Below are 27597 nucleotides of genomic sequence, written 5' to 3' on the forward strand. Positions count from 1 at the left end.
TACTCAATTAGTCCTTTTTGAAGTTGTTAACTTTTTCTATGTGGAGGCAGAGGCATACAGAATAATGAACATATGGTCAGAGGGGGATGATCCTGGGAGAAGAGAGCAGGGGAGAGGCAGAGAGCAGCTCTGGGGCAGGAGTGGCACAGGGAAATTGGCCTGGAGCAAAGATCCGGAGAAGGAGGAGAGGCCTGGAGAGGGGGACAACTAGTGTGGAGGCTCTGGAATGGACAGCAGGGTCAGCCCGGTGAGCAAGGAGGGAGTGGTGGGAGTGAGGAGAGAGGCACAGAGCAGCGGGGTCCTGGAGGGGCTTGGCTGCTTTACGGACTTGACTTTTACTCTGAGCAACACGGAACACCTGTTGCCACCTGAGGGCTTGGTGCAGAATATCAGAATCTGACTTACAGTGGAAAAGCCTCACCTGGCTGCTGTGGGGAGGTGTGGGGAGTCGATGCGAGGATACAAGGGCGTCTTGGAGGGTATGCAGGTGAGAGGCGAGGGGGGCTCAGACCAGAGCAGTGTGGCCGGTCGGTGTGGGGAGGAGTGTTCAGGTTGAGAGAACGTGCTGAAGGTAGAGCAGACAGGACACACCCACGGTTGGGTGATGCATTAGAGGAAAGAGATGAGGTGCGGGTCTTGAGCACCTGGAAGAATGGTGTTGTCCTCTGCAGAAGGCAGGCAGGCTGCCTGGGAAGGAACTCCGGGAAGTTCCCTCCCTGCCTCCCTTCTCTCCCATCTCCCTCCCCTCTCACCTCCCCCTTTCCTCACGTTGATCAGCTGATGAAGGTGGATGCAGCCAGCACAGCTTCCCAAAGTAAGGAGCTGGGGTTTTTTTTCCCCTGGGTGCCATTTAACATGTTCCTTTTCCCCCCGTATTTTCTGGAAATCTGCAGTTAGCTCTATAAGCTTCATCAAATTCACACTTTATTTTTGCCAGTACAGGGGTCCTCAGACTTTTTAAACAGGGGGCCAGTTCACTATCCCTCAGACCGTTGGAGGGCCCGACTATAGTTTAAAAAAAAAAATGAACAAATTCCTATCCACACTGCACATATCTTACTTTGAATATCTTACTTTGAAGTAAAAAAACAAAACGGGATCAAATACAATCACACGGCCTCATGTGGCCCGTGGGCCGTAGCTTGAGGACGCCTGGACCGTAATTGGTCAGTGAAGTGGGGGAAACCTCAGCCTTTAGGAAACCTGAGATGACCCTGGTCCTTGGAGTGGCCTTCATACTGAATCTAGATTTTACATAACATCCTTTCATCAAAAGGGGTGCAAACAGGGAAAGATGAAGCTTTTCTTGCCTCCTTGGGTGCTTAAAGAAAGAAATCTTGAAGTCAGAGGGCCACAGGTTCCTCCTTCTACTAATTTGTGAGATCTTATGAAATGATGATACTCTAATTCTGTCCATTTAGTCTTTTTTTTATAAGTGGAAATATTTCCATGAAGGTAACATTTAGTTACAGTACATACAGAAAAGACAAGCTAAAAGCTTGATTCTTTGCCATTACTTACCAATATCCTAAATAACTAGTCATCTAACATCTTCCAAAATTAAAGATTTTTACTATTTTAACGAACGCATGGATTTAAACACACCTGATATGTTTTAATCCATTATAGGGAATTTTTATTGATGCAAACATTTATTTCTTCTTTGGCCGTGGGGGGTTTTGAACTGCCCCAGTCTCCCATAGCTTTTTTTTTTTTTTTCCTGGTGTAATTATATGTTCCTGGCTCATCTTTCATCTTGTACATTTCCAGCCCTGGGATCAATCATTTCTCCAGGGATCCTGGTTTATTCCTACTCAATGGAAAATGGCATTTAGTGATGACAGTCTGGTGCTTGGGGGTGGTCCTTGCTTTGGAGCTTTTTCAGGGTACAGAGTCAGGACATATGTCTACATTTTTTTAAAACACTAACATTGCCTTTTAATGATGCTTCAAGAAAATTTAAAAATGTACACAGCTTTTATTTAACCGCATCTATTTTATGTCTGATTCTTTTCACATACTGAAATTTTCAGGGTCCAAAACACCAAGATAATTACTCATTTTCTTTATCCCACATGCACAGAGCATTTCCATAACAGAGAATGCAATGTCTAATTTTGCCTGGAAGGTTGGGGTGAAAAGAGCATTTGTTGACAAGATGAGGATGCATATTCTGATTAGAGCACACAGCGTGTAGGAAGACCCAGAGGCCTGAGAGAGCACAGTTCATTTAGGAAAGAGCAGAATACTGTTCTACCGCAGGAATAATGGGTCACAGAGTCAGGAAGGAGTCGGAACATAATGAGCCTCACATTCAATGCCACGGCTGTGAGAGGGCCAGCCAGGTGCACACGCTGTTTTCAGTTTTATTTGCAGGAAGTATCTTGCATTTGCTTTTAATAAAAATACTACGTTTCTACTTTGTCCTTACAAGCAAAACTTACATATAAGAAAAGAGCAGGGTTTATTTAAGGCTTGCTATCTTTAACTCAGTTCTACACCAGTTCATTGAAAATCCTAGTTAGAGGGTATCTCAGTTGTACTTTGACCTTTGGAGACATGGGTGCATACTAATACACCTGTGCTGTGGTCATTTCTCTCCCCACAGAGGACAAAGTGTGGACCATCGTGTCCCATGACTTGCAGATGCAGACGACTGTGCTTGGCTACAACCCAGAAAAGTACTCGGTGACACAGCTGGTTTACAGCGCCTCCATGGACCAGATGAGCGCCATCACCAGCAGCGCTGAGTACTGTGAGCAGTACGTCTCCTATTTCTGCAAGATGTCAAGGTTGTTGAACACCCCAGGTAGGCTGAGAATGGAATGTGACTGTTAATTACTATCCCAGCTGGCGCTTGGAATTGCCTAGACAATCCAGCAGGTGTGGTGGCTACCACCCTGCAGTCCAGTCTTCAATGCTTAGGAAGCTCAAACGAGGAGAGTAGAATAACTGGGCTCGTTTTCTGGCAAAAGAAGCTTAAAAGTATAATTCTGAAACAAAATGCCATTGTCTTAAAATTAGCAGATTTTTTTTGTTTGTTTTGTGCGTATGTGTGCGTTTCTGGTGCTTAATTATTGATAGTGGCTTTAGGGAAAGTTTCTCAGTGATCTGTGAACTCCCAGGCGCTGGTCTTCGAGTCCTTCAGGTGTCTTTAATGTAAAGGGAAACGCTTTCTCGGGCTGCCTACAGGTAAATAGGATATAGAACAGCTATAGAGTGTAGAGTTCTCTGTTTCCATACTCACTTACCAGGATCCGTCTCAAGAAGTTCAGCTTGACTATTTTCTTACGATGGCTGATGTTTAGCAATGCTTTAATGTGTATATGTTACATTACAAAGCATATACTGAAAATAACTTTAGGGAAGACCCTTATACTCTTGGGGTCTTGGCAGTAAATCCAAGATGCTGGCAGACCCATCCCTGGGTCTCGTGTAACATATGGACGTAAGTGTGTGCCTTGAGTCAAGGAAATGATGGTTTATAACGTTCAGCCTTTCCACTTCTGTTGAATAAACCTTTATTTTGGCAAATAAAAATTGTATATACTTACATATGACATGTTTTAAAATATGTACACAGACTGGCTAAAGCAAGCTAATTAACACGTGCATGACCTTATATACTTATTTGCGTTGAGAACACAACTGCGCTCTCAGCAATTTTCAAGAATACAATGCCTTACGATTAACTGTAGCCACTGTGTTGTGCGATACGTCTCTTGATATTAAACTTTGATTTCCTGTGTCTCTTCTCTCGAGCAGAAAGCATACGCCTATTTCAGGGCGATTGTGAGAATTTAATGAGGTAATATACTCAGCACTTAAAGGACCAGATCTGCTTAAGGACGTCATGAGTAGCAAACTGTATATTATTTTTTAATAATATTAAGCAATGTTGGAAGTGACTTCGTGCTGTGTCTGAGACCCATGGATTGTTCGATGACCCAAATCAGTATTGAGCCAGTGTTGTAAGGAGTAGAGAAAAGTTATAAGAAAAATTGCTCACAGTACTGTGAAGATTTGAGCGCTTTCTATGTGCAAAGGCTTGTGCTGGAACTACAAGCAGAGCGTCCTGTAGAAAATAAGGCTGGGGAGGAGGCGTGGGGGAGCCCGTGAAGCAGAGGCAATGCTGAGCTGGGTGGAGGGGATCTGTCCCGAAAGCGTCACTTCTCACACCTTGGTGTGCATTAGAGTGACCTGGAGAGATTAATAAACCACAAACTATGGGCCCCATTCCCTGAATTTCTGACTCAGTGGGTCTGAGGTGATGCTTGAGAATTTACATTTGCAATAAATGCTGGATGGAGCTATGTCCCCCCCCCCCAACTTCATGTGTTAAACCCCTGACACCCTATATGATTGTATTTGGAGATTAGGCTTTTAAGAAGTAATTAAGGTTAATGAGGTCATAATGGTGGAGTCCTAATGGTTTGTCTCATAAGAAAATAGGGCCGGGCGTGGTGGCTCACGCCTGTCATCCTAGCACTCTGGGAGGCCAAGGCAGGTAGATTGACTGAGTTCACAGGTTCAAGACCATCCTGAGCCAGAGCAAGACTCCCATCTCTAAAAATAGCTGAGTGTTGTGGCAGGCACCTGTAGTCTCAGCTACTCAGGAGACTGAGATAAGAGAATTGCTTGAGCCCAAGAGTTTGAGGTTGCTGTGAACTGTGACACCATGGTACTCTACCAAGGGTGACAAGTGAGACTCTGTCTCAAAAAAAATAAAAAGAAGTAAAAAGGAACTCTCTCCCTCCCTTTCATCCACCCTCCCCCTTCTTCCCTCCCCCTCCCTGTCCCTCCCTCTCTCTCCCTCCCTCTCCCTCCCTCTCTCTCCCTCCCTCTCCAATGTGAGGGGATAGCAAAAAGGTATCCACCCAAAGCTGGAAAGAGGACCTCACCAGAAACAGCTAGCACCTTGATCCTGAGCTGTCCAGCCTTCAGCACTGTGAAAAAAATGTATTTTTGAGCAGATTCTTACTGTAAGTTCTCAGGGGATGCTGATGATCCTGGAAGAGACACCACCCTTTGAGAACCATGGCTGTGGGCACCGGTCCTTAAAGGTCAACAGCCTGACTCTATTCTGACTCTTTTTTTCTACTTATCTTCACTTTACAGAGCTTGTCTTTCTTTCTTTTCTTTTCTTTTTTTTTCTTTTTTTTTTAATTATGGGATCCCATTTTCAGTGCTAGAAAAAGTCATACAAAAAAATCACGGGGCGCAGGAACCATCAACCATTAATGCATTGTATCAGGTGCGTTCACTCAGTTTCAAGAGTAAACTCTCCTTATTGATGTTCTTCTCACAGATTTCAATTAATTAGTCTTCAGTTCCAGGGTGGGGATGGGGACGAGTTAATGAGCAGAAAAAAAAAAGAAGTAATACCTTCATTTTTATTTTTTCTATTTTCATTCTTTCCTTATCAAACTCCAAAGTCAACTTTCACTCTTTGAATTTTGCTCTGGTGATTAAAAAATACAATATGGCTTCTAGATATGTTCAACTTATAGTTTAGGTGCTCCAGGAGAATTAGTCAGAGGTGAGGGAGGTGGTTTACCTTCTGCCTTCCTGGTCTTAGAGTTCAGTTTCCCCTCAGCCACCCAGAAGCCTCATACATTAATTATTCTCCTTTACAAAACCCAGGGTGTGCAAAACACTAGAAAAACTGTATGAATTGATTTTTTTGTTTGTTTTGAGACAGAGTCTCACTCTGTCCCCTGGCTAGACTGCTGTAGTGCATCATAGCTCACAGCAAACTCTAATCTTGGGCTCAAGCAATCCTCCTGCCTCACCCCCTGAGCAGCTGGGACTACAGGTGCTCACCACAATGCCCTGCTAATTTTTCTATTTTTAGTAGAGACAAAGTCTCACCCTAGCTCAGTCTGGTCTCAAACACCTGAGCTCAAGCAATGCACCTGATTTGGCCTCCCAGAATGCTAGGATCACAAGTGTGAGCCACTGTGCCCAGCCTGAACTAGTTTTTAAACACTACGTAGTTACATTTTCTAATAATGATAAACATGTTCCTTTTCAATTTCCAGATAATTCCTGGCTGGGGAAGAACTGATAAATTGAAATAGAGCAAATTTTTAATCTGCACAATAAACTACTTGCTTTGTGTTTTTTAGATATTTGTAGATTATTATTGTACTTAATTGTATTTTGAAAATAAGCTTACACGATTCTTGAGTTTTTGTGATATCCTATATGCATAAAATCTTTCACACATAGGATATATACTTAATAAATGTTTGCAGATTTGAATGAGAGGAATAATATATAGTTTTAAATATTACCTTGTCCAACCTAAGGCAGTTGTTTTTAAACCAGAGCATACATCAGAATTTCCTAGTGGATGTGAAAATGCTTATTCCATGGCCTGACTCTCAGGCTTTGATAGGAACTGGGGCCCAGAAATGTCTGCTTTTAACCGACATCCATGAGTGATTCTGTGAGCCGGACGTTCAGAAACATTGTCTTCAATTTAGGACATGAAGGTCTCGCATGTCGGCGTTTCAGGTGTGTGTTCTTTACGTCGGAAAAGATGAAAGGGAATGTTAGGATGTATCTGACCCATCAAACTAAAATGGCAAAAGACTGGCATAATAATATTTTTAATCCTTTTGATATGTTAGTCTCTAAACATCATGGAATGAACTTTAGCCATTCTTCTGAGTCATGTTACACACTTCCAATTTCTCTTTTCCAAACTAAGTCATCTATAGACCACCTGATTCAAGAGAGTGTTCATGAGAGCAAACTCCTGTGTTCATTGTTCTGTATATGTAAAAATAAGAAAACACAATTTCAGAAAAATCTTTCATTTGTTTTGTTGAGGAGCTAATGCTTCCTGTAATTGGGCTTCTCCCTCCTTCCTGGTAACATTCAATTTTAAATATCCATTTCCTCATTCTTAACTAAGACTGAATTATATTGGAACTTCTGTAGTAGTGCTTGTGACATCTGTTTGAATACAAAGTATATTCATTATAGTCATTGCAATTAGAATGAATATCAAATGAGTTTGTAATCGCTATGCACTTAAAATGTTCTTCTTTATTTTGAGAGACTTACCCTCAAGAGTTCATTTAGGGCTCTATAGTTTCTAATGATACTTATAATAAAGAGTTGATATACATATGGACCTCATTTTTATTTTGATAAATGTTTGTACCATACCATTAGCTAGCAAGCGTGAAATTACTTATTATTGGTTTCTTAGAACTTTTTTTGAGATAGTCTCAAGCTGCCGCTCTGGGTAGAGTGCCGCGGCATCACAGCTCACAACAACCTCAAGGTCTTGAGCTTAAGCGATTCTCTTGCCTCAGCCTCCCAAGTAGCTGAGACTACAGGCGCCTGCCACAACGCCCGGCTATTTTTTGTTGCAGTTGTCATTGTTGTTTAGCTGGCCTGGCCGGGCTCGAACCCGCCAGCTTCAGTGTATGTGGCTGGCATTGTAACCACTGTGCTAGAGGCGCCGAGCCAACGTTTCTTAGAATTTTTACAAGGATAGTAATACATGGCCTGCAATGTTATCTTTTTGTTATTATAAAATTTTAATATGAAGTCAATTTTTAAATAATGATTTTTCCATTATTTATTCTTGTAGCATAACTGTGACTTCAGCTGTCCTTTATGAAAGACACAGAAACAAAGCAAAATTTATTTTATGTAGAAAAGCCTGGTTAGCATGAGGCATACCAATGTGGGAATGTACACAAAGAGAGAGACCCCGCAGGCTTAGCCAAAGGGGTGTCTACGAGGTTTATATCCTCAGAACTACAAATGCAATAATATCTAAACTTATGAAAGACTAAAGTTATTAAACAATGAAATCTCCTGAAATAAGAACTGTGAGAACTTAAACTTGATAAACACCAAGAGAAAGTTCCATCAGATCCTATTTGTGTAGTCTTCGTCAACAATCCTAGTAATTTTGCATAACCAGAGTCTTTCTCTGGTTTGGAGACCTGTTAGCATTCTTTCAAAATGCTTATTTGTTAACTTTGATGCATTGTATCATATATTTATTTTACAAATCATATTATGCCTTCTTTCTGCTGAAATAGTTATTCCCTACGTATATAAAGATGTTTAATTATAGAAGTAGGTATAAATTATGTTTTCTGTTTTCTGACCATTTTCAGTGCAGTTCTTTTTTAGTTTTCAGTGTTTCATTTCTTTTAATTTCACTGTAGTCTAATTCTCACAAATCATATTTTTTATTGCTTTTATTGAAATAAGCAATATAAAGTATCCTCTTGTGCAGTTTACTATTAGATTTTGTACATATTAAAAAGGAATTATGCTCACAATTTCTGCCTGTATAGTAAGTTGTGTAAAACTCATACTTTAACAGTCCTAAATTATGATTTAGTGGCTTCAGAAAGACAAAAGAAAACATGACTCTGGCATCCTATTTTTAGCAAAAAAAAAAAATCAAAAATTTGGTTCAGTTATCAAGAAAATGAAAATTAATTTTTTCAAAATCTGTGCTGTGTATTTTGAGAAATCATGATGTTTGACTCTTGAAACAACATAGATAAAAACATGAACTGATTTCAGTTCAAGATTGTTTTCAATAAGTCAAATTTATTGTGGCTAATCAGTATATTAATCAAAAGATTATTTGTGTCTTTAATTAATTATTGTGTCCCACCATTATATTAAGATTGGAGAAGATAATTAACTGAGACAAGCAAGGACGACCATAATAATTAAAGGGTAAAACTAGAAAATTAAATCTAGTAACATTCTACACCCAGGTAACTGGGTTCTACATGATGAGCACTGCAGTTGACAGGGACAGAGGTGGAGCAGGGACAAGAGTTAGATGCCGTTTCAATAATATGGAAAGGAGTTGATGAAGAGTCTCAGCTGGAATAATAGAATTAATCAGCAAATATTTATTAGTGCTTCCTGGGTATCATGAACTGTGACATATAAGTCGAGATAGGAGAAAGTGAAGGATTCATATGAGTCAACTAAGAAAAAAGAGAGATGAAGTTCTGAGTCAGAGATGTCAACATGTCCAATGAGTCTGAAATGATTGTCAAGGGAAGTAGTACCTCGGAGGAGGTAAGAGAGGTCGGGAGAGCTAAGGCGGAGAGCATGAAGGCCAGAGAGGAAGCACAGGAGACTGCAGGTATCTGGAGTTTCCGCACAACGTGAATTTCACTGAAAGGGCAAAGGAAATGGCTTCCAGGACAGAAGGTCTGGCTGTCACGGGAAGAGAGGCCTGGAGGGAACAGCAGTGATGGGAGAACTGGTCAGCACAGTGTCTCTGGGGTGCAGCTGAGAGTGGACGCCAGGAAGGCCCACTGGGACTTGAGAGAAGAGGTGGTGTTGTTATAAGTTCAGATGATCAACAGGCTCCGTGATTGTGTACGCAGAGTAAAGGAGGAAGAAAATTCAAGGGTGACTCAAGTTTCTGACATTAGAGAGTTGGTGGTCTCTTAGCTTGAATGTGTGAAGGGACAGCCCTAGGAACACAGTAGGAACAAAACTAGCCCTAGGAAGCCCTAGTTCACGTCTGTCTATGAGACTCATAGGGCAAAATATTATTAACGGACATCAACGAAATTAATTTTTTGGCTCAGCACCTATAGCTCAGTGAGTAGGGTGCCAGCCACAAATACCAAGGCTGGCGGGTTTGGGCCCAGCCCAGGACTGCTAAACAGCAATGACAACTGCAACCAAAAATAGCAGGGTGTTGTGGCAGGCACCTGTAACCCCAGGTAGTTGGGAGGCTGAGGCGAGAGAATTGCTTAAGCCCAAGAGTTTGAGATTGCTATGAGCTGTGATGCCAAGGCACTCTACTGAGGGAGACATAGTGAGACTCTGTCTCAAAAAACAAAACAAAAAAAAAATTATTTTTTTATTGGAACTTCCCTAAACACACTCAGCAACTAAAATGAAATAAATCCGAGTATCATTAGGTTATTAATGCCTTTCATTCTTGTGTTAATATTTGTACTGAAAGGTCAGAAAACATGTCGCCAGTGAGGTAACAAGAGTTCACTCTTTTTCTCATGCAAGACCATTTGTATTCAGCTACTTGGGCACCTTTGGTTTTATAGCACCTGTGTGACAGCTGAGGAGACTTATAGGCTAGAGACTTAAGCCCTGGCAATTAAATGCTCCATCCAGGGATGGATCATACTCTGTGTTCACATTTTATGGACCAGCGTTAGTCACAGGCTTCGCCATGACTAACTTTAGAGGAGGAGGAAATGCCATCATCTCGTGGACCCAAGAGCCAAGATAAAGTGGACATCTGTGAACGAAAGGATCTCAAAAGGGAAGATCAAAGCAGGAAGAAGCGAGAGAGAGAATCAGACCAGGAATGTCTTGTGAAGGGGAAACTAAGGAAGATGAACATTTAACAATAAACAAAAATAAGAAAATGGAGATGTGCTCAAGGAGGAGACGTCCCCGCAGGTAGCCTGCCCCCATTGCTGGCTGTGGGGAGACCCCTGGAGTTTCACGTCAGTGGGGGTTGGGAGCTCAATCTGCCCAGGAAGGAATGAGGAAAGGAAATAGCAAGTGAAGGTTTTCAAAACACGGATGGTGAGGGGATGAGTAAAGATAGGAAAGCTGCTTAATCGGAAGGCAGGGCAGAAGCAAGGGCTGGGATTTTTGGCATTTTTAAGGGTGAGGGAGTTATGACTAAATTTATAAACGGAAAAGGAGGCATTGCTGAGGACAGAACTAAAGGCAGAAGAAGAAAAAGGAATGCAGTAGGTCCAGGAAAGAAAAGAGAATATGGAATTCGCTTTGGTAAAAAACCGCACCTGCTCAGAGAAGGGAGCTAAAGGGAGGGCAGAGGTTTTCATTAAATTCACTTGAACAATACCATGCTTGACAGTTTATCTCATTTAACTCTCTAAGTTATGCAAAGTGGAATTGTGTTATCTCTATTTTGCAAAATAAGACTCAGAAGGAAGAACGCACTCACCAAAGGGCCGTTCAGCTGGAAGGGGGAAAGTTGGGGCTCAAATGGAAATCTGTCTTACTAGGAACCTGATGTGTTGTAGAAGGGTGAACATGGAGAGGTCAACGCTGGGCCACCAGAGTCAGTCTGGGACTAATAGCCTCCAGTTCCACCCCCACTCTTCAACCACCAGTAAAGATCATCCTCCCTTTTGTCAGTTCCTTTTCCCGGGCACGCTTACAAATGCTCTTTGCATTGACCTTTGGTCAATTTCAATATTTCTGGTGAATAAAATAATCTTAAGGTAAAATTTATGAGGCGAGCTTGGCCTGTTCTGCAGGGTACCACCACCTTTCAAGTCTCAGGCTTGTTGAGCTTGGGGGTGAGAGAACATAGGTCTTCTTTAATGTGATGAGAGATGTTTTCATTTCTGCCGCTGCTTTTATTTTGTGAATGCTTATGCTTGTAGCTGGGTGTTCTTAATACCCAATATAGGAATGAAGTGGAAACTTTGTGAGGTTATCCTATCTCTCTGTGGAGTTTGGAAATGGGCTTCTCATGTCCTTCTGGTTGGCATAGATGCCAGCCTTTTCATTGTGAAAAGTCATGTCCAAATATAACTTTTCCAAGCTAAGAATTAATGAGTTTTTTCAAAGGTGAGAGAGAACGCAAATCATGCATGCATGAAAAACTTACAGATTTTGTTTATTTCTCCTTGCAGGTTTCTGGCCATATGTTTTCTTTAGTTTTCAGACAGGGACAGAACAATATTGTTAATCTTTTCTAAACAAAGACCATATATGAAATTTAGAGTGCTTTGAAATTATACTAAAGCTAAATTTTCTTTGGACATTATCGCATCTTAATGAACAGATTTGTCCTAATTTATGAGAAGTGTGATTTTATAGAGTTGCATTTAAACTAGATTAACTTCAACATATTAAACACCATAAAGCCAGGGTTTTTAAATTTGCATATTTCTGTTTATTATATTATAAATGATTATTTTAAAAAATGAAGAAATGGCTATTATCCAATTTTAAAAATTAAAAAAGTAAGTTTGGACTATTTTTCATAATCCCATACTCCTTATCCTTTTATTGTGGTGGGGAAGGGAAGAGATAATTGTAAAAAGTCTTCAAAAAAGTTTGGGTAGATAAAACAATATGTACATTATGCCTTTTTAATGATAAAGCAATATAATAAAATTTAGGAAGAGAATTTAAATTAAAAAAAATCACTGACAACTTTACATTTCTTCGTGAATGTTGCTGTAGATTTTGCTTACATTTGTACGTGTTTTCACAGTCAGAAGCAAAATCAGATTCAAGTTAGAGTCTTTTCTACCAATGATAAATCATAAATATCTTGTGCATATGCTATCTTTCAAATTATCAATTCCAACAGCATTATAAAATGAAAATAAACTTAATTTATTCAGTTTTATAAATTGTGTTTAAAAAAAACTCTTCTAAACAAGATGCTGTTAAAAAAGAACCAGAGTTTCACTCTAAAGTTCCCTTGGAACATCTGGAGTATTATAAACAAATTTCTCAGTTATCCATTCAGCAAACATTTGTTGAATATAAAATATTGAGCTACATGTTGTGAGACTGCAATGAGGACAAAGATAATACAGTTGACCCTTGAGCATCGTGGATTTGAACCCAAGGATCCACTTACGTGCAGATGCTCTTCCACCTCTGCTACCCCAGAGACAGCAAAACCAGCCCTTCTTCATCCTCTTCCTCTTCAGCCTGCTCAACATGAAGACATAAGGAGAGTGAAGACCTTGGTGACAATCCACTTCCCTTTGGTGCATAGTAAATTGATTTTCTCTTCAAATATTTTCTTTTCTTTAGCGTACTTTATTGTTAAGACCAGAGTACATGGTACATATGTAACATACAAATATATTTTAATTGATTACATCATTGGTAAGGCTTCCAATCAACTGTGATTGCACAGGAGGTCGGCACCCCAATCCCTACCTTATTCAAGGATCAACTGAACTTTTAAATAGTATTTGCCTTAAAATACAGGCTGAAAGTTTTTTATACTGATGATAAAAACATTTTGTATATGGCTTTTATAAATACTGAAGGGATTTTACCAGTACGTCATAAGTAAAAGGAGGAATAGATTTGAAATTATTAATGACTTCCAAAAATATTGCTATGGGTATTTAGCCTGAGGTAATCTTTTCTCCCTTGTTTGCAGAGGTTACAGCTGGAGGAAAGATCAGGAGTTATTCAGGGAGGCTTAAGGATGGAAGGAAACCGTGGTCTAGGGCTCTGTTAGCATATCAGTCCAGTTTCAGCCAGAGAAACAGAACCAGTAAAAAGATGTTTTTAGGTATTTATTGTAAGAAGCTGACTTATACAAGAGTGTGGCCTGGCAAGGCGAATTGAAAGTAGGGCAGCCTGTAGGAAGTTGGAGGCTGCGACTCTCAGGAACAAACTGAAACTGATATCTTTAGACAGAATTTCTTTTGCAAGAAGGTTCTCCTTCTAAGCCCCATCCAGATTATCTAAGATAATCACTTTTATTGAAAGTCAACTAATTATAAAATGTAATTATATTTACAAAATGCCTGTACAGCAACACCTGGATTTGTGTTTGACCAAATGTCTGAACACATAAAAGTGACCATCACAGCCAGCAAAGGTTATTTTTGCAATGAATTACTGAGAAGTCCTTTTCTGGAATGGCAATGATTTATTCCCTCGAGTATATAACACGTATGTCTCTATGTCAGCATAGATAGGCAAGTCAGACCCACCTGTTAGAGATATCAAGGGATTTTCCTTTCTTTGATCTTTCCATTTCTGATAAAGTTACAGATTGTTTGGGTGTCAAATTGCCAAATAAAATATCATTTTACTATATATAAGGTTATAACAATAACAAATCAAGTAGATCAACTTTATTTTACTCAGGAAGATACACTAAGAGACAAAACATTCTTTTTTCTGTGTTGCTTCCAAAAAGCTATAAATGGCATTAACATTAACCCCCATTGCAAGGGTGATGGCGTGTGCCCACCAGGGATGTGGCGCCCACTCCCTGTTCTCTCAGAATGCTGTCTAGAAGGATGTGTCTCCATCAAGCCAAATTAGTATCTTCTATCTACATGAATCATCATGAATGTTTTGAGGTACACACAGCTCAAGAAAAGTAGTATCTGTGTTGACAGAAACAAATGAAGCCATCCCAGCAACACTGATCAGCCGAGCAAGTTGAAACTTGTTCCAGTGGACCAGAAAGGATGCTTTGACTGTTGGAAGTAAAATAATGGACCATAACACAGTCTGTCTCAAAACCTTTATAGTGACTTACATATAACCTTAGGAAAGCTGCATGTTGTCTGTTACATGGTCAACATTACTCTAATTTTTTTCCCCACTCATATTTGCATCAAACTCCATTGCCATGAAAAGTAAAGGTAATGACAAAGAAGCTCGGAGATGTACGTTAAAGGAATCATGTTTACAGAAGTCTCCGTGAACAGAGTAATGCATACATTTTATTTCAGAGGCTGTGTTTCCTAAGCCATTATTTTCTCACCAATGAAAGATAAACCTCCTCTAAGATATGAAGTTTCATGATGGCAGCCGGTTTCTATTATCTGTACTGTTTGCTTACAACTCACCAGGACAGTTTCATAGGAAAATGAATAATGTTGCCGTGCATGAGTCTCTAGGAATGCCACTGCTGCTAACACCTTCGCCCCACATCTTGAATTCTCTTAAGGACCATGCTTGGTGGGGGTTTTCCTTTCCTCTTGTCCTGAATCTGAAATATGTATATTATCATCTACATTGTTAACTAATGCTTAACGATAATTATCCCTCAAATGTGTAAACAATTGTGCCCAGAGCACAAAACTGCAGAAGAGATGTTCAGGCCAGGTTGATTTAAAAGGGAGGGTGAAAAAATAAATAAAATAAAATAAATAAAAGGGAGGGTGACCCTCGGGGCAGTGCAAAGATGGTTTCTGTACCTGGGGGAAGTTAGAGACCCCTTTTATATGGGGGCCTAGGGGTGGACACACTCCAAGTTGCCAATCAGGTTGGGGTCTTTTGGGGTGAACTTCTCAGTGGGTGGGCCAGTTGGACCCTTTGTGTCTTTGTCGTAGGAGGAGAGAAGGAGAAGGAGGAGGGGGAGGGGAGAAGGGTTTGTGTGTGACTGCTAGGCCCCCCAACAGTCCCCAGATTAGATCACAATGTCAACAGAAGGGAGGAGATCGCATCAGTGTCATTAGACATGTACCTGGGCAGGTACACACATGGGCTTTTCAGCCCACCCCAAAACTCTCATGAGTTATACGTCACTATTTCCTTTTTATATCTGAAGAAACATAACTTTGGAAGATTCATTAACTCTACCAAAGAAAAACAGTAAAAACCATGCAGAGCATCGAAACCAAGATTAAAATCCAGGTTTGTGTGACTCCCGAGCCAGGGACGGAGGGAGGGAGGGAGAAGAAATGGAGGAAAAGAAAGGGAAGGAAAGGAAGAAAATGGAGAGACCTAATAAGCTCAGTAATTAGAAAATTTACAACTTCTCATCCTGTAGCATTAATATGTGCTTTCGGCATAATTAAAAATGAAGGCTACAAGACACATTTAGAAGAGCTAGAAAAACTTCCTTCTGAAATCCTACTCCTTTATATTCTTTCAGTATCCTCTATTTGGCCCTGACAAGTATATTAAAAAATAGGGTTTAGATGACAATTTGTTTGGAATCACATCAAGAAACATTTGATGTGAAAGAAATAGAAAACATGCCTCTCTTTCCACAGAGCATTTGACTTTCATGTTTTTAATATCAAGGTATTTCAAATACAACATGTGAATTATGTATTGATGAAATAGAAAAACTTTGCGAAAGGTTATCCCCTTCTTTTCAGACACGAGATATGGAAACAAAACGTTGACGTTTGCTTTCTTCTTTCTTCTTCTTTCATCTTTTCAGAAGGAGCACTCGCGCCAAAGCCTAATACAAATGGCATGTCCAGTGTTGCATTCTTAACTTATGAATTTGCTGCTGATAGATTTCTCAGAGATCCTGTTGAATGAGAAAGATCAGAGGTCGCCAGGTCAGCCGAGCAGGTGGGCAGCCCTGAGGGTGAGCAGCATAGCACTGATAGGACATAAAATCCAGCCATCAGAGATACGGAGACTTACTCTCTGAGGGTGCGGAATTGTCTCTTGTCAAAAGAACAGTTATTCTCAGTTCGGTCTTGTTAAGGAGCATGGAGAGAGGACATAGGGAATAGATGCCCGGGAGGAGTCTCAGTGGGGAGCAGGTGGAGGGGACCAAGCCTGGGGCAGAGGGGAAGGACCCTGCAGGAGGACAAGGCCTGGGAACAGTCAATAGAACTAACAGTCTACTGCACAGGTCTGTCCAGCCAGACTGTTGATTATACTTCATATTTCATAATTTTTATAAAAGTCATATTACTTCATATTTTTGGAAAGCAACCATTAAGCCCATTAAAAAGCAAAAACTTCTCATTTTGTTTCTATTTCAAATGGTAGCCTCATCAGGACAACTCAATTAAGAGGAACAATATTATATGATTTTCTAAGCTGGCAAAACGAAGCTAACCACATAACCAAGGACAGACAGAGGTTTCATCTCTGTTAACCACAGTTGTGTATTTGCATAAAGAGAATTGGGAGGAATAATTTATAAGGTTCTAATGTAAATATAGGAAATTTCAAAGAAATAGGATCAACTAAAGCAGAGAAGAGATGTATACTTTCTGAATGACAGTCATTACATAGGTCACACAGATTTTCACAAATGACTTGGCTTTTCAGAAAATTTACTCACATTATCCAAACTAATAGAAGACAGCAAAATTTGGCTTAATATAGTAAATGATTTTAAAATGAATATTTGGCTTTGGGGTGTTTTAAAATAATTTTTTAGGTATGGGTGTCACCAGTCTGTATCAATACCACTCTAAACCTGATAATGAAGTTAGAAGATAACCAATGGCGATGACTTTATGACTTTTTTCTTCATTCTATCTCCAAAAACTTGTTCTCCTTCTTTCCAATCTAAAAATATGTGATACTGCTCCGATTAAGCAAAGCACCCGCTGTGTGTGTGTGTGTGTGTGTACAAATGCTCTAGGTCACTAAAACCCGCTCTATATCAACAGTAAGCCAGCTTTGCTCTCTTCACATTCATGTCTTCACTAGAGTAGATCACTTTCAATTTTCTTCAAGAACTTTTCCTTTGCATTCACAACTTGGTTAACAGTTTGGTGCAAGAGGCCTAACTTCTAGCCTGTCTCAGTTTCCAACATACTTTCCTGACTATGCGTAATCGTTTTTAGCATTTGATTTAAAGTGCAGGATGTGTAACTCTTCACTTGAACGCTTAGAGCCTATCAGAGGATTATCATTAACAAATAGCCTAATGTCAATGTTACTGTGTCTCAGGGAATAGGGAGACCCCAGGAGAGGGAGAGAGATGAGGGAACGGCAGGTGGGCGGGGCAGTCAGAACACACACAACATTTACCAATTAAGTTCACTGTCTTTTTTTGGGTGTGGCTAGCAGCATCCCCAAACAGTTATAACAGTAACATCAGTGATCATTGATCACAGGTCACCATAACAGATATAACAAGAAAGAAAATTTAAAATATTGTGAGGATAGCCAAAACGTGACAGAGACACAAAATGAACAGATGCCATAGGAAAAATAGTGTCAGTAGAGTTACTCAGGGTGGCCATAAACCTTTAATTAAGAAACACAATGTTTGTTGAAGCATAATAAATTAAAGCACAACAAAACAAGTTATGTCTGTATATATGAAATCACCCAATGCAGTATCAATATAAATGTCTCTGTGTAGAAACACATTTCTTGTGTTAAATAATAAATACCTGGGTCTGTTGCTCTCTTTATCTCTCTCTGTCACCCTACATGGTTCCAAAAAGAACCTACCAATGTCTGTGAAATGAGAAATTACCTAGTTCTGACAGGCATTCATACTATGTGAGATAGACGCTTTACAAGTAACCATACACAGAGCTTATTTGAAATGCAAACAGATCAAATTACTCAGATACAATAGGTGTTTGCTATTAATTTGAAAACAACATTTGTGGAAAGACTAATGAAGCTCTAGATAACTGAAAATGAATTGTATATAGCTTAATTGTTAGCTACAACTGAATTCAAGATTAATAGTGAAAAAGGAAGCAAAAAAAATTTAAATGTAGCATAACATCATCAGAACCAGGGTATTTCACCAAGAGCAGGTAAAACTTCAATGAGAAGGGAATGGTTTGGGTCAAATATCGAGAATAAGATCGAAGGCAACGGTTCTCAACCTGTAGGTTGCAACCCCTTTTTAACAAGGAAAATACATTGCGGCATGAGAAAGGTTGAGAACAACTGCTCTAAGGTAACATGGACTGATTGTGAATGAAAAATAATCTGAGGCAAGAATATAATGGAAATATACAACTTATTTTTTAAGAACTGATTTTTTCTATGAGTTTGTCATTACTATTATTGAGTATCACCTCATGATATGGAGAAGACAACTCAGGGAAAATATGTATCAGCATGGTACAGAGAAATTTTTTAAAAGCATGAATAATCAAAGGATGAAAAATATAATTGGGGTTCTATATGTAGGAGAAAGTTCTATAATGCAATCCTTGAAAAAAAACAAAAATATTGTTTAATTGCCTTGGAAATTTCATTTTTAATGAGAATGTTCATAAACAGAGACATTGTACTTCATTTACAGTAGAAGGGATTTAGTACAGATTTTTCTGAAGCAATTTCATAGGGCAGATGAAATGCTTGCCTGTAGCTGGGGTTCAGATGTTTTAGAAAGGAAAAGAAAGTTGGCATGGTGCATTAAATCCTGGTGGCTGAAATTACATTAGGTGGCAAAGTCTCAACCATTGTCTCTTAAGACATTTGACATCTTAAAGGGTTTTCTACAATAGAAAGTCAGATTCTTTCAGTGGAACTTGCATGATTTATCAGCATATTCACGCATGATCTCAACTATGATCAAAGTCTGTGGGGTGAAGTCTACGATCAAAATGTCCTTAAAGTAAGATGACTAACTGCTGAAAGGCTGTTGCAGAATGCCAGTGCATCGATTCCCAGTTAAAAAACACAGCGCTGAGGAGTGGCCGCTTCTATTCCCTACCCTGCCAAATCTTGCCAGCAGGTCTACATATGTGGGGCCAACTTAAAATCAGATGTTTGCTGCTTGGGCATGCATTTGGAAAACAAGGAGTAAATTCTTTAATTTGGAGTCAAAGGCCATAGGCTGTTTTTAGACCATGGTGCCCTGTCCCCTAGGCTGTTCTTGGTGACACACAAGGTTGACCATGTTCACTTTGCTGCCCCTCCAGCCCCTCTGACCCTTTCCTCCTCCTTTAGTTCCGTCAGCATCCTCAGTCCGTCAGCATCCTCAGTCACACTCGCTAGCTCAGGAGCCACGTGGCCCCTTTGTGGTCATTTCATTCCATTTAGTATTTTCAAAACTCTTCTGGGAAGCCTACTAGAACCCAATACTGGCAGTGTAGGACAACGGGGATGATTTTTGAAAGTTTTTTTTTCCAATCCTACATTTCTGTGGCAGAAAATTTTTGCATGTGCCTTATTGCCCGCATTCAAGTGAATTTCCTTTCCAGACAATAGGAAAATTTTAGAAAATGTGGCCTGTCCATAATGAAGTCCCTTATCTTCTCTTAGTTGCAAGGGGTGGGGGGTAATGATGATGATTGAGATGTTCACATTCATTGGCAGGAAACTTGAATTTTGCCTCTCCATGGGGATCTAATGGACTACGTGGATATGGTACTTTATTTTTTGAAAGCTTGTATAGATATTTTGATCATTTTCTCCATATTAGAGCCTCCAAATGGAAATTGACTGTGAAATAGTTGAAACGCTTGCTCAGCAAAAATAGTCTTATGACTTATTAAACTATTTACTCCCAGAAAGCTGTTGTGATAATAAATACTACCGAGATAGAGAAAACCATTGGGGTGAATAAACCTTATTATCTATCTGTACACTGCTGTTAAAAATACTAAAGGCAATCCATGTGCGGTGTGTGTTACGTGGAGTTCTACTGGAAAGCTATTATAATGGTAACACAACGGAAGGAAAGACAGACGAATGGAAGCGGCAATGGCTAGAGAGAAATACGATTAATTTATAGCCAGATATATTAAATTGGTTTAAGATTGACAGTAGATGTACCCCTGGGAAGGAGAAAGCAAAAACAGAATAAATTTTATTTTTAAGAACTCCTGAAACCTAACAGGATGCTGCCTAATGAGGTGATGTAACATAAAACATCGCTTGATGTTAAATTTGCATAATGCCTTTTTTCTCCCCTAAGAGATTGTTTTGAAAGAATAACAAAGACTGAAATGAAGAGGGAAACAAAATAACAAACCACAAATATTTTCTCAGTCTTTGCAAATATTAATAAGAATATCCTCTCCTCTGATTCATTAGTTCTCCCAGGAGCCCACCTGGATGTCTTCAGAATATAAACTGATACTTAAACTAATTAATACATTGGGATTTAGATTTCTTTATAATGATATCACTTGTATAAAAATACTTTTATCTCTGTAGGAGCTGTGTGGAGCGGTGGCAGTGTGAGTTACACCAAATTGCTCAGCACCAGGAATGCTCTGATACACAGTTTTAATTTATGCACAAACTAAGGTGGTAAACAAGGCTGGCCCTTAACAAGATTGTTCAAAGCTTGTCTTTTTCACTTTATTCATTTTGCACCTTTTTCCCTTTAATGTAGAACCTTCTCTTCCTGCAGGTACCTGTTTTCTGACCAACTCTGCTTAGCCAAAGCAAAAAAGAAAGACAAACTTTTGGCACTCCGATGGTGGGATTGCTCTGTTACACCAGATACACACGTCTTTCTCTTCTCCTTTCCCATCTTCACAGGCAACCTCGTGTTCACATTTTCTTGCTGTAAAATCCTCCCTACACAGGCAGGAAAGACAATGCTGCCAGACATTTTAGATTTGATTTTTAATTAGATTTTAACATAAAAAGATTTCAGTCATTATACCACTTTGTGCATACTGCTTTGCATTTAAAACCTTTCATATACCATTTTGAAATTATTTTGCTCCTTTCAAATTCTTCATTCCTTTTTTCATTCTTTTCTCATTTGCTCATTTATTCTTTCTCTGAACCAGTGCTTATTGGCCACCTATATCTTTAAGGCCCTAAGATAATTTCTGTGAGAAGTTAAAACACGAATAAGGGCTGGTCCCTAAGGCCCAGTAAAGATAAGACCTATTAAAGAATTAATCTCCTATTAAAGATGTTTTAAAGACCTTTTGCTTCAAGAGAAGTAGGATGGTAGGAAACCTATGAGCCTCTGAAATCACTTTGTACTAACATTAGTTCTAAAACTATACTTTGTTGGGGTCTCTGTTGAGGGAGATAAGGGGTTGGTGGAAATGGACCACAGTCTTCCTGTGTCAGAATCCCCAAACAAACACACAGTAAAATGTAAATACTTACCGACAGTATGTAATGTCCCCTTCTCCAAGGAGAAGCCTCAAAGAGCTAAAAATAGACCTTCCATTTGAACCTGCAATCCCATTACTAAGTATCTACCTGGAGGGAAAAAAAAAAATAATTTTATCATAAGGACACTTGTACTCAAATGCTTGTAGCAGCTAAATTCGTAAAGATGTGAAAACCAGCCAATATTGCCATCAACCCATGAATGGATAAATAAACATATGTGTGTGCCATGGAATACTATTCAGCCATAAAGAAAGACAGAGACTTCACATCTTTTATATTTACCTGGATGGATTTGGAGAACATTCTCCTAAGTAAAGTATCACAAGAATGGAAAAAGAAACACTCAGTATACTCACTGTTAATATGAAACTAGTAGATGAATAACTACATGCCAGCACAAGGGAAAAAAACACACTTAAATTAGAGAAGGGGTCAGGGAGGGCGGTGTGGTAAAGCTCTCACCTACAGGGTACAATGTCGGGGTATTTGGCCCACCTCCAGGGTGAAGGTCTCAACTGCACCTTGGACTTATGTAACAAGTGCTAATAACATAACCTAATTTTATGTACCCTTATGTTCATCTGAAATTTTAAAAAGTACATAAATACTTACATATGGGCTTCTGTCTCCAGGGGCTGCTGTGCGCGGTTGGGGTTATTAAAATCCTGTTTCTCAATGACGTGGGCCTCTTTCCTGCACCTCGTCCTTCCTCCCTCTCACAGGCATATTATAGACCACGCTTCAGTTATCTCAGTGCTAAAGCCAAGGTTTTCCCTTCCATTGTCTCAAGAAGCAAAATGTTTTAATGTATATTTGAGGTAATTGTTAGAGAATTTAATACCATTTACTTTCTGTAACTCTGGTTTTCTAAATTTCTTAAATTTTAAGCTGTATGATTTTATTTCTAAAAACAGAATTGTGGCTAAGGGAGTGTTTGGGGCAATCCAGTAAAGGCCAGCTCCTTTAGTTTGTGCCATCTAAAAAGATCTCACTAAACCCTTGAGTAGTGCAATTTAATAGTCGGATTTTACTAATACCTATAGTGCGCCTGAGCTGAGCTCTGGAGACAATTCCTCCACCCTGACTCCCAAATTCACCTGCCTCCTCTGTTGATGGCTTCTTTATATGGGCACCCTCTAATCGACCAGCTGACATCACCCTGCCCCACTAGAAGGCTTAATTAGATCACAATCATCACACTTATTTGCCCTTCCCATGTTACTAATGCTACATTAAAGTACCAAGGACCACTCCTAAAGTGGTGTGTCATCCTAAACTCTCAGATGTCACACCTCAGTCTTGGTATTCTTATAGGTCTCCAAGAAAAGCCAGTGAATCCTTTCTTAGACAGTTTAATATCCATCTTCAACTTATTAATATTTCCTATAAAACCAAGGTAGCGATATATTAATTAACACCCCCCTCCAGAGCTGACATAGAATGTAAATGCAATATCACACTCTGGGCCCCGTAAGTACCCCCCCCCCCCAAGTATCCATCTCTACAAACCATGTTGCAGATCCTGCATCTCTGTCCCAGCCTGCAGGATAATGCCCCTATGCTTTCAGGAGTCATTTAGCCCACTGTTAGGATGGCACAGTCCCTGCATCTGCTGCTGAGTCACAGAGCTGATTAACAGTGCACTGCAGCTCTTAGCAAGAGCTAGAGCAGGAAATAAAATTAAGGTGTATAGGCCGGGCGTGGTGGCTCACGCCTGTAGTCCCAGCACTGTGGGAGGCCGAGGCGGGTGGATTGTCCGAGCTCAGAGGTTCAAGACCCACATGAGCAGCAGTGAGCCAGAGTAAGACCCTGTCTCTACTAACAACATCAAAAGCAGCCAGCACCACCAGAGGAAGAAGAAAATGAACAAAAAAGGAGTACTTCAAACAAAGAAGAATGAACAAGCAAACTGAAATTAAAAATTAAAAAAAATTTTCTTCAGATATTGTATTTAAGAATTACATTTAATTTCTATCTAAATGAATAAATTAAATAAATTTAAAGAAACTTAAAAAAATAAAATAAAATTAAGGTGTATGGGTTAGGCAAGAAATTCAGAGAAAACTACTTGGGAAATGTAAGCAAGATATAATTATCTAACTTATAATTAGACCAGGACATCAGGTCCACCATCCCTAAACCTTCTTTTCTGCAAAGAGACAAGTGAGACCATCAAGGAGCAGATGGTATTCTTGTATGGGTGTGAGTGAGTAATGAACACTTCTCACCTTAGAATTCAGTTATAGGAATTATTCCTATTGGCACTAACTTGCTAGCTTAATATTCATTATTTCCACATGGTCTATTCCTTAGGGCTAGGTAATAGTTCATTATTTCCACATCTTCTATTCCTTTGGGCTTCGTAATTATTACATCATGAAAAAAGAGTTCTGGAAAATTTCAGTAACATCTCTACAGCCCAGCTATTTGCCTCTACTATTTGATCACCTACAAATATCTAGCAAATTAATACAACTAATGGAAGCTAACAAATTACATTGAGTTGAACATGACTCCAAAAAATTTTCGTACATTTTAATTGTTTTACAAATTTTTGATATATTTTAGTTTGTAGAAAAGAGAAAGTTATTCAGGTCTAGAGTGTGATTTTTGTGCCCATGTTACAGGTCCTTACACGTGGGCCTATTATAGACATAACCCTGTTACTGCACCATTTTTAGAAAAAGGTAAACGAAGTCCCCTTAATTCAAAGAATGCACTGTGAAAAGACAGTGATGTAATCTAAAAATAAGAGTGCCCAACTCTGTCCTCTTTAGATAAGTAAAGTTGGTCAAAAACAGACTTTATGTCTGTTTACATAAGAGACAAGGTTAAATAAGATGGAAGATCTAGTCTATAATTTTCTTCAGATTCTGTAATAGACATCTCAGTTTCTAATAGCAACACAGCCAAGAACTTGCTGTCCATAGGAAATGGTTTCAGCTATATTTCCCTCATGAAGTAGTATCCTGGGATACCTAGTTTGCATACCATTTGCAATTTTTACTATAAAAAATAATTTTTGTTGTCATTTAAGGTATACAAAATGACATTTTAACATATACATAGCGAAATGATTTTTATCACCAGTAAATTAACATACCCATCACTTTGTATATTAGGTTTTAAAACTCTTTTTTATAAATGAAGAATTGTTCGTTTACGTACCTACTTATCCATCCTGTAATTCCTTAATTCTTTGCACCAACATTTACTGACTATCTTCTCCAAGTTACTTTGTTAAGTTGTGAGGTGGATTAAAAACGAAGTTCAATTTTGGCTAGCAAAACATGCTTAATCACTAAGATATTAACAGAGTGTTACGTTAATATAAATATGCTATTTTGTGAATAAGGTGGGAAGGCACAATAGTGAAATAATTTAAAGCAAATTTTAATATCATCACATATGCAAATATACATAATGTGTGATAAACATATGTTTATGTATGTGTATATATGGATATATATAATTTTAGATTTAGTAAATATGATTTCCCATAACTACTTCTTTACCGGTAATAAGTAAAAGCTTGTAAATAACTTGGAAGATGTCCACTAGTAAACCCATCAAGTAGCACAATTCTTTTTTGTAATAAAAGAGCAACAGTAATCACAAGGTACCTTAATATTTAGATTAGGGCTTCCTAATCTTTGTCCATTTTTATAATGGAGAAACAACATATATAATGTTATATATGGAGGTCAAGAACATTCGCTGTATGGGAAAGGAAATGTTCCTTTCTGTTCATCCCTGTATTGGCAGCATTTAGAACTATGCCTGGTGCACAGTAATACTCATCACTGTAGCAACCTTGAGTTGAACAATTGAAGGACAAACACGAAATCCTTCCAAGGATCTGAGAAGACGCATCTCCACAGGAAAATGATACAGGTTCATGTCCCATTTTTGCATACATTTCGAGACAGCAATAGATTCTGCCAAACCTCACCCACAGCTGCCAGGCTGAGAACCCCAGCCTGGGATGGGGCAACACTGAAGATATAATACACACAGGAGGCGCTGACATCCTGCCGGACCACCCCTGAAACGTCTGTGTGATGCTCAGAGGGAATGCTCCCTTCAGCAGATGGGGCGTGAAACAACTTAACTTTTAAACTCAGTTTTAAGTGGTTCGCCAAGATTATTCCAAATTCTCAGAGTAAATACAATGAGGAATAAGAAGACCCACGTTAGAAGGATTGGTGGGTATATCGTGAGTCATGTTTAACAATGGCTCCTGTATCCACTGTTTTGGGCCTTTAAATAATACCACATGAGAGAAAATGTCCCTCCTAAAGTAAAATATTAAAAATTACTTCCAATTCCTCTTTGACACAAACATCCCGCAGTTGGTGTACCTGGATGTATATGTGTACACCAACACACACGTGCATTGACCTGGTTATTTTAAGATGACCATCTGCTGCGGGTGAACGGTGTCCTCCTAAAACGTGTATGTTGAACCCCTAAACCCACCTCAGAATGTGACTGTTGGGGGAGAGGAGGCCTTTAAACAAGTAATTACGGCAAATTGAGGCCATCCAGGTGTCCCTAATCCAGTGCAACTGCTGTTCTACGAGCAAAGGGAAAGATACCTGGGCTGCACCTGCTCCAGGAAAAACCATGCAAGACCACAGTGACCGGGGCGGGGGGAGGGAGGTGCGTCTACAACCTGCTGGGACTCGGCCTTCTCTTCTAACTTCCAGAATTGTACCAAAATAAATTTCAGGGGTTGAAGCTGCTCAGTATTTGGTACTTTTTATGGCAACTCTAGAAAACTAATGCACCATTTCTCATCCTATGAATAACTGTGCTATCTTCAAAACACAAGAATAAGAATAAGAATCTTATCTTCAATTCATGTGAGTCTGTTTTTATTTTCTGACAAGCTTTATTTCTTTATTTTTTTAACTTCAGATGAATGTGAGGGTGCAAATGAGTGACATTGTTTGCACTTGTTAGGTAAAGCCCTTCTGTAGTTGTGCGCCTCATCCAGGAGGTATGCCATGTATGCTGACATTGTGCCTGTTAGGTAAGAGCGCTCTGATGCCCCTCCCTCCTCCCTCCCCTCAACTTGAATTTAAGTGAGTTTTTCTCCTGTGTGGGAGCTGGAGAACATTCTCCTTATAAAGTGTCACAAGAAAGGAAAAGCAAGGATCCAATGAAATCATGTGATTTTAGAGTCCAATTATTAAACCCTTTACCCAAAATAGCAGCTACTTAGACAATATTAAGGCAAATAATATCATATTATTGTTAAATTTCCTTTTGTATATACCATGGAAAAAGGGAAATTTATATAATATCAGGTATTTGCTAAGCAATATCAGAATTTCCATATTTTTTGTCAGTTTTATTGTTCATGAAAATGTTTGAGGTGATGAGTACCACAGTTGCCCAGATTTGATGATTAGACATTGTATGCCTGCATAAAAACATCACATGTACCCTATAAATATATACAACTATTATGTATCTGTAATTTTTTTTTTTTTTTTTTTTACAGTTTTGACTGGGGCTGGGTTTGAACCCCTACCGCCAGTATATGGGGCTGGCGCCGTACTCCTTGAGCCACAAGTGCCGCCCAATCTGTAATAATTTTTAAACATTATATATGTATATGATATATATTTTATAAGGTAGATATAGTTAGTAATATCTAACAGCTGAGAAAAATGAGGTTCTGGTTAGTTTCAACATGCTAAAAGTAGTCCTTTGGGAGTCACTGGCAAACTCGTGTTCAAATCCACATTCAGACTCTAAAACCCACACTCTCTTTTGGATTCCACATGGATGGTCTCTCTGAGCCATCATATTCTAAGTAACGTCTTGGTATGTGGCCTAAAATGTTTGCTTGCTATAGAAAGATTGAAAGGTAGTTGTCATTTTGTGTATTATTTTGCCAAGTCTGCCATAACAGAGTACCACGGGCTGGAGGCTTAAACAATAGAAATTTGTCTTCTCCCCGTTCTGGAGGCAGGGAGTCCCGGGGCAGCGTCAGGAGGGCTGACTCCTTCCCAGGCCTTTTCTCCTCGGCTTGCCGAGGGCTGTCTCCTCCCTGTGTTTCCCAGTGGCCGTACCTCTGCTGTC

The 27597-nt window shown here is 39.3% G+C and overlaps 1 protein-coding gene across 1 annotated transcript in view; it reads left to right on the forward strand.

Annotated features, from left to right (window-relative positions):
* The window catches only part of CNTNAP2 (contactin associated protein 2), a 1471582-nt gene that overhangs the window by 716006 nt on the left and 727979 nt on the right, over window positions 1–27597 (forward strand). The window contains exon 13 of the mRNA XM_053608746.1: window positions 2609–2809. Coding sequence (XP_053464721.1) covers window positions 2609–2809 — 201 coding nt within the window. The remainder of the gene's footprint in view (window positions 1–2608; window positions 2810–27597) is intronic.

This window comes from Nycticebus coucang, chromosome 11 (assembly GCF_027406575.1).
Source record: "Nycticebus coucang isolate mNycCou1 chromosome 11, mNycCou1.pri, whole genome shotgun sequence".
Classification (NCBI taxonomy): Eukaryota; Metazoa; Chordata; class Mammalia; order Primates; family Lorisidae; genus Nycticebus; species Nycticebus coucang.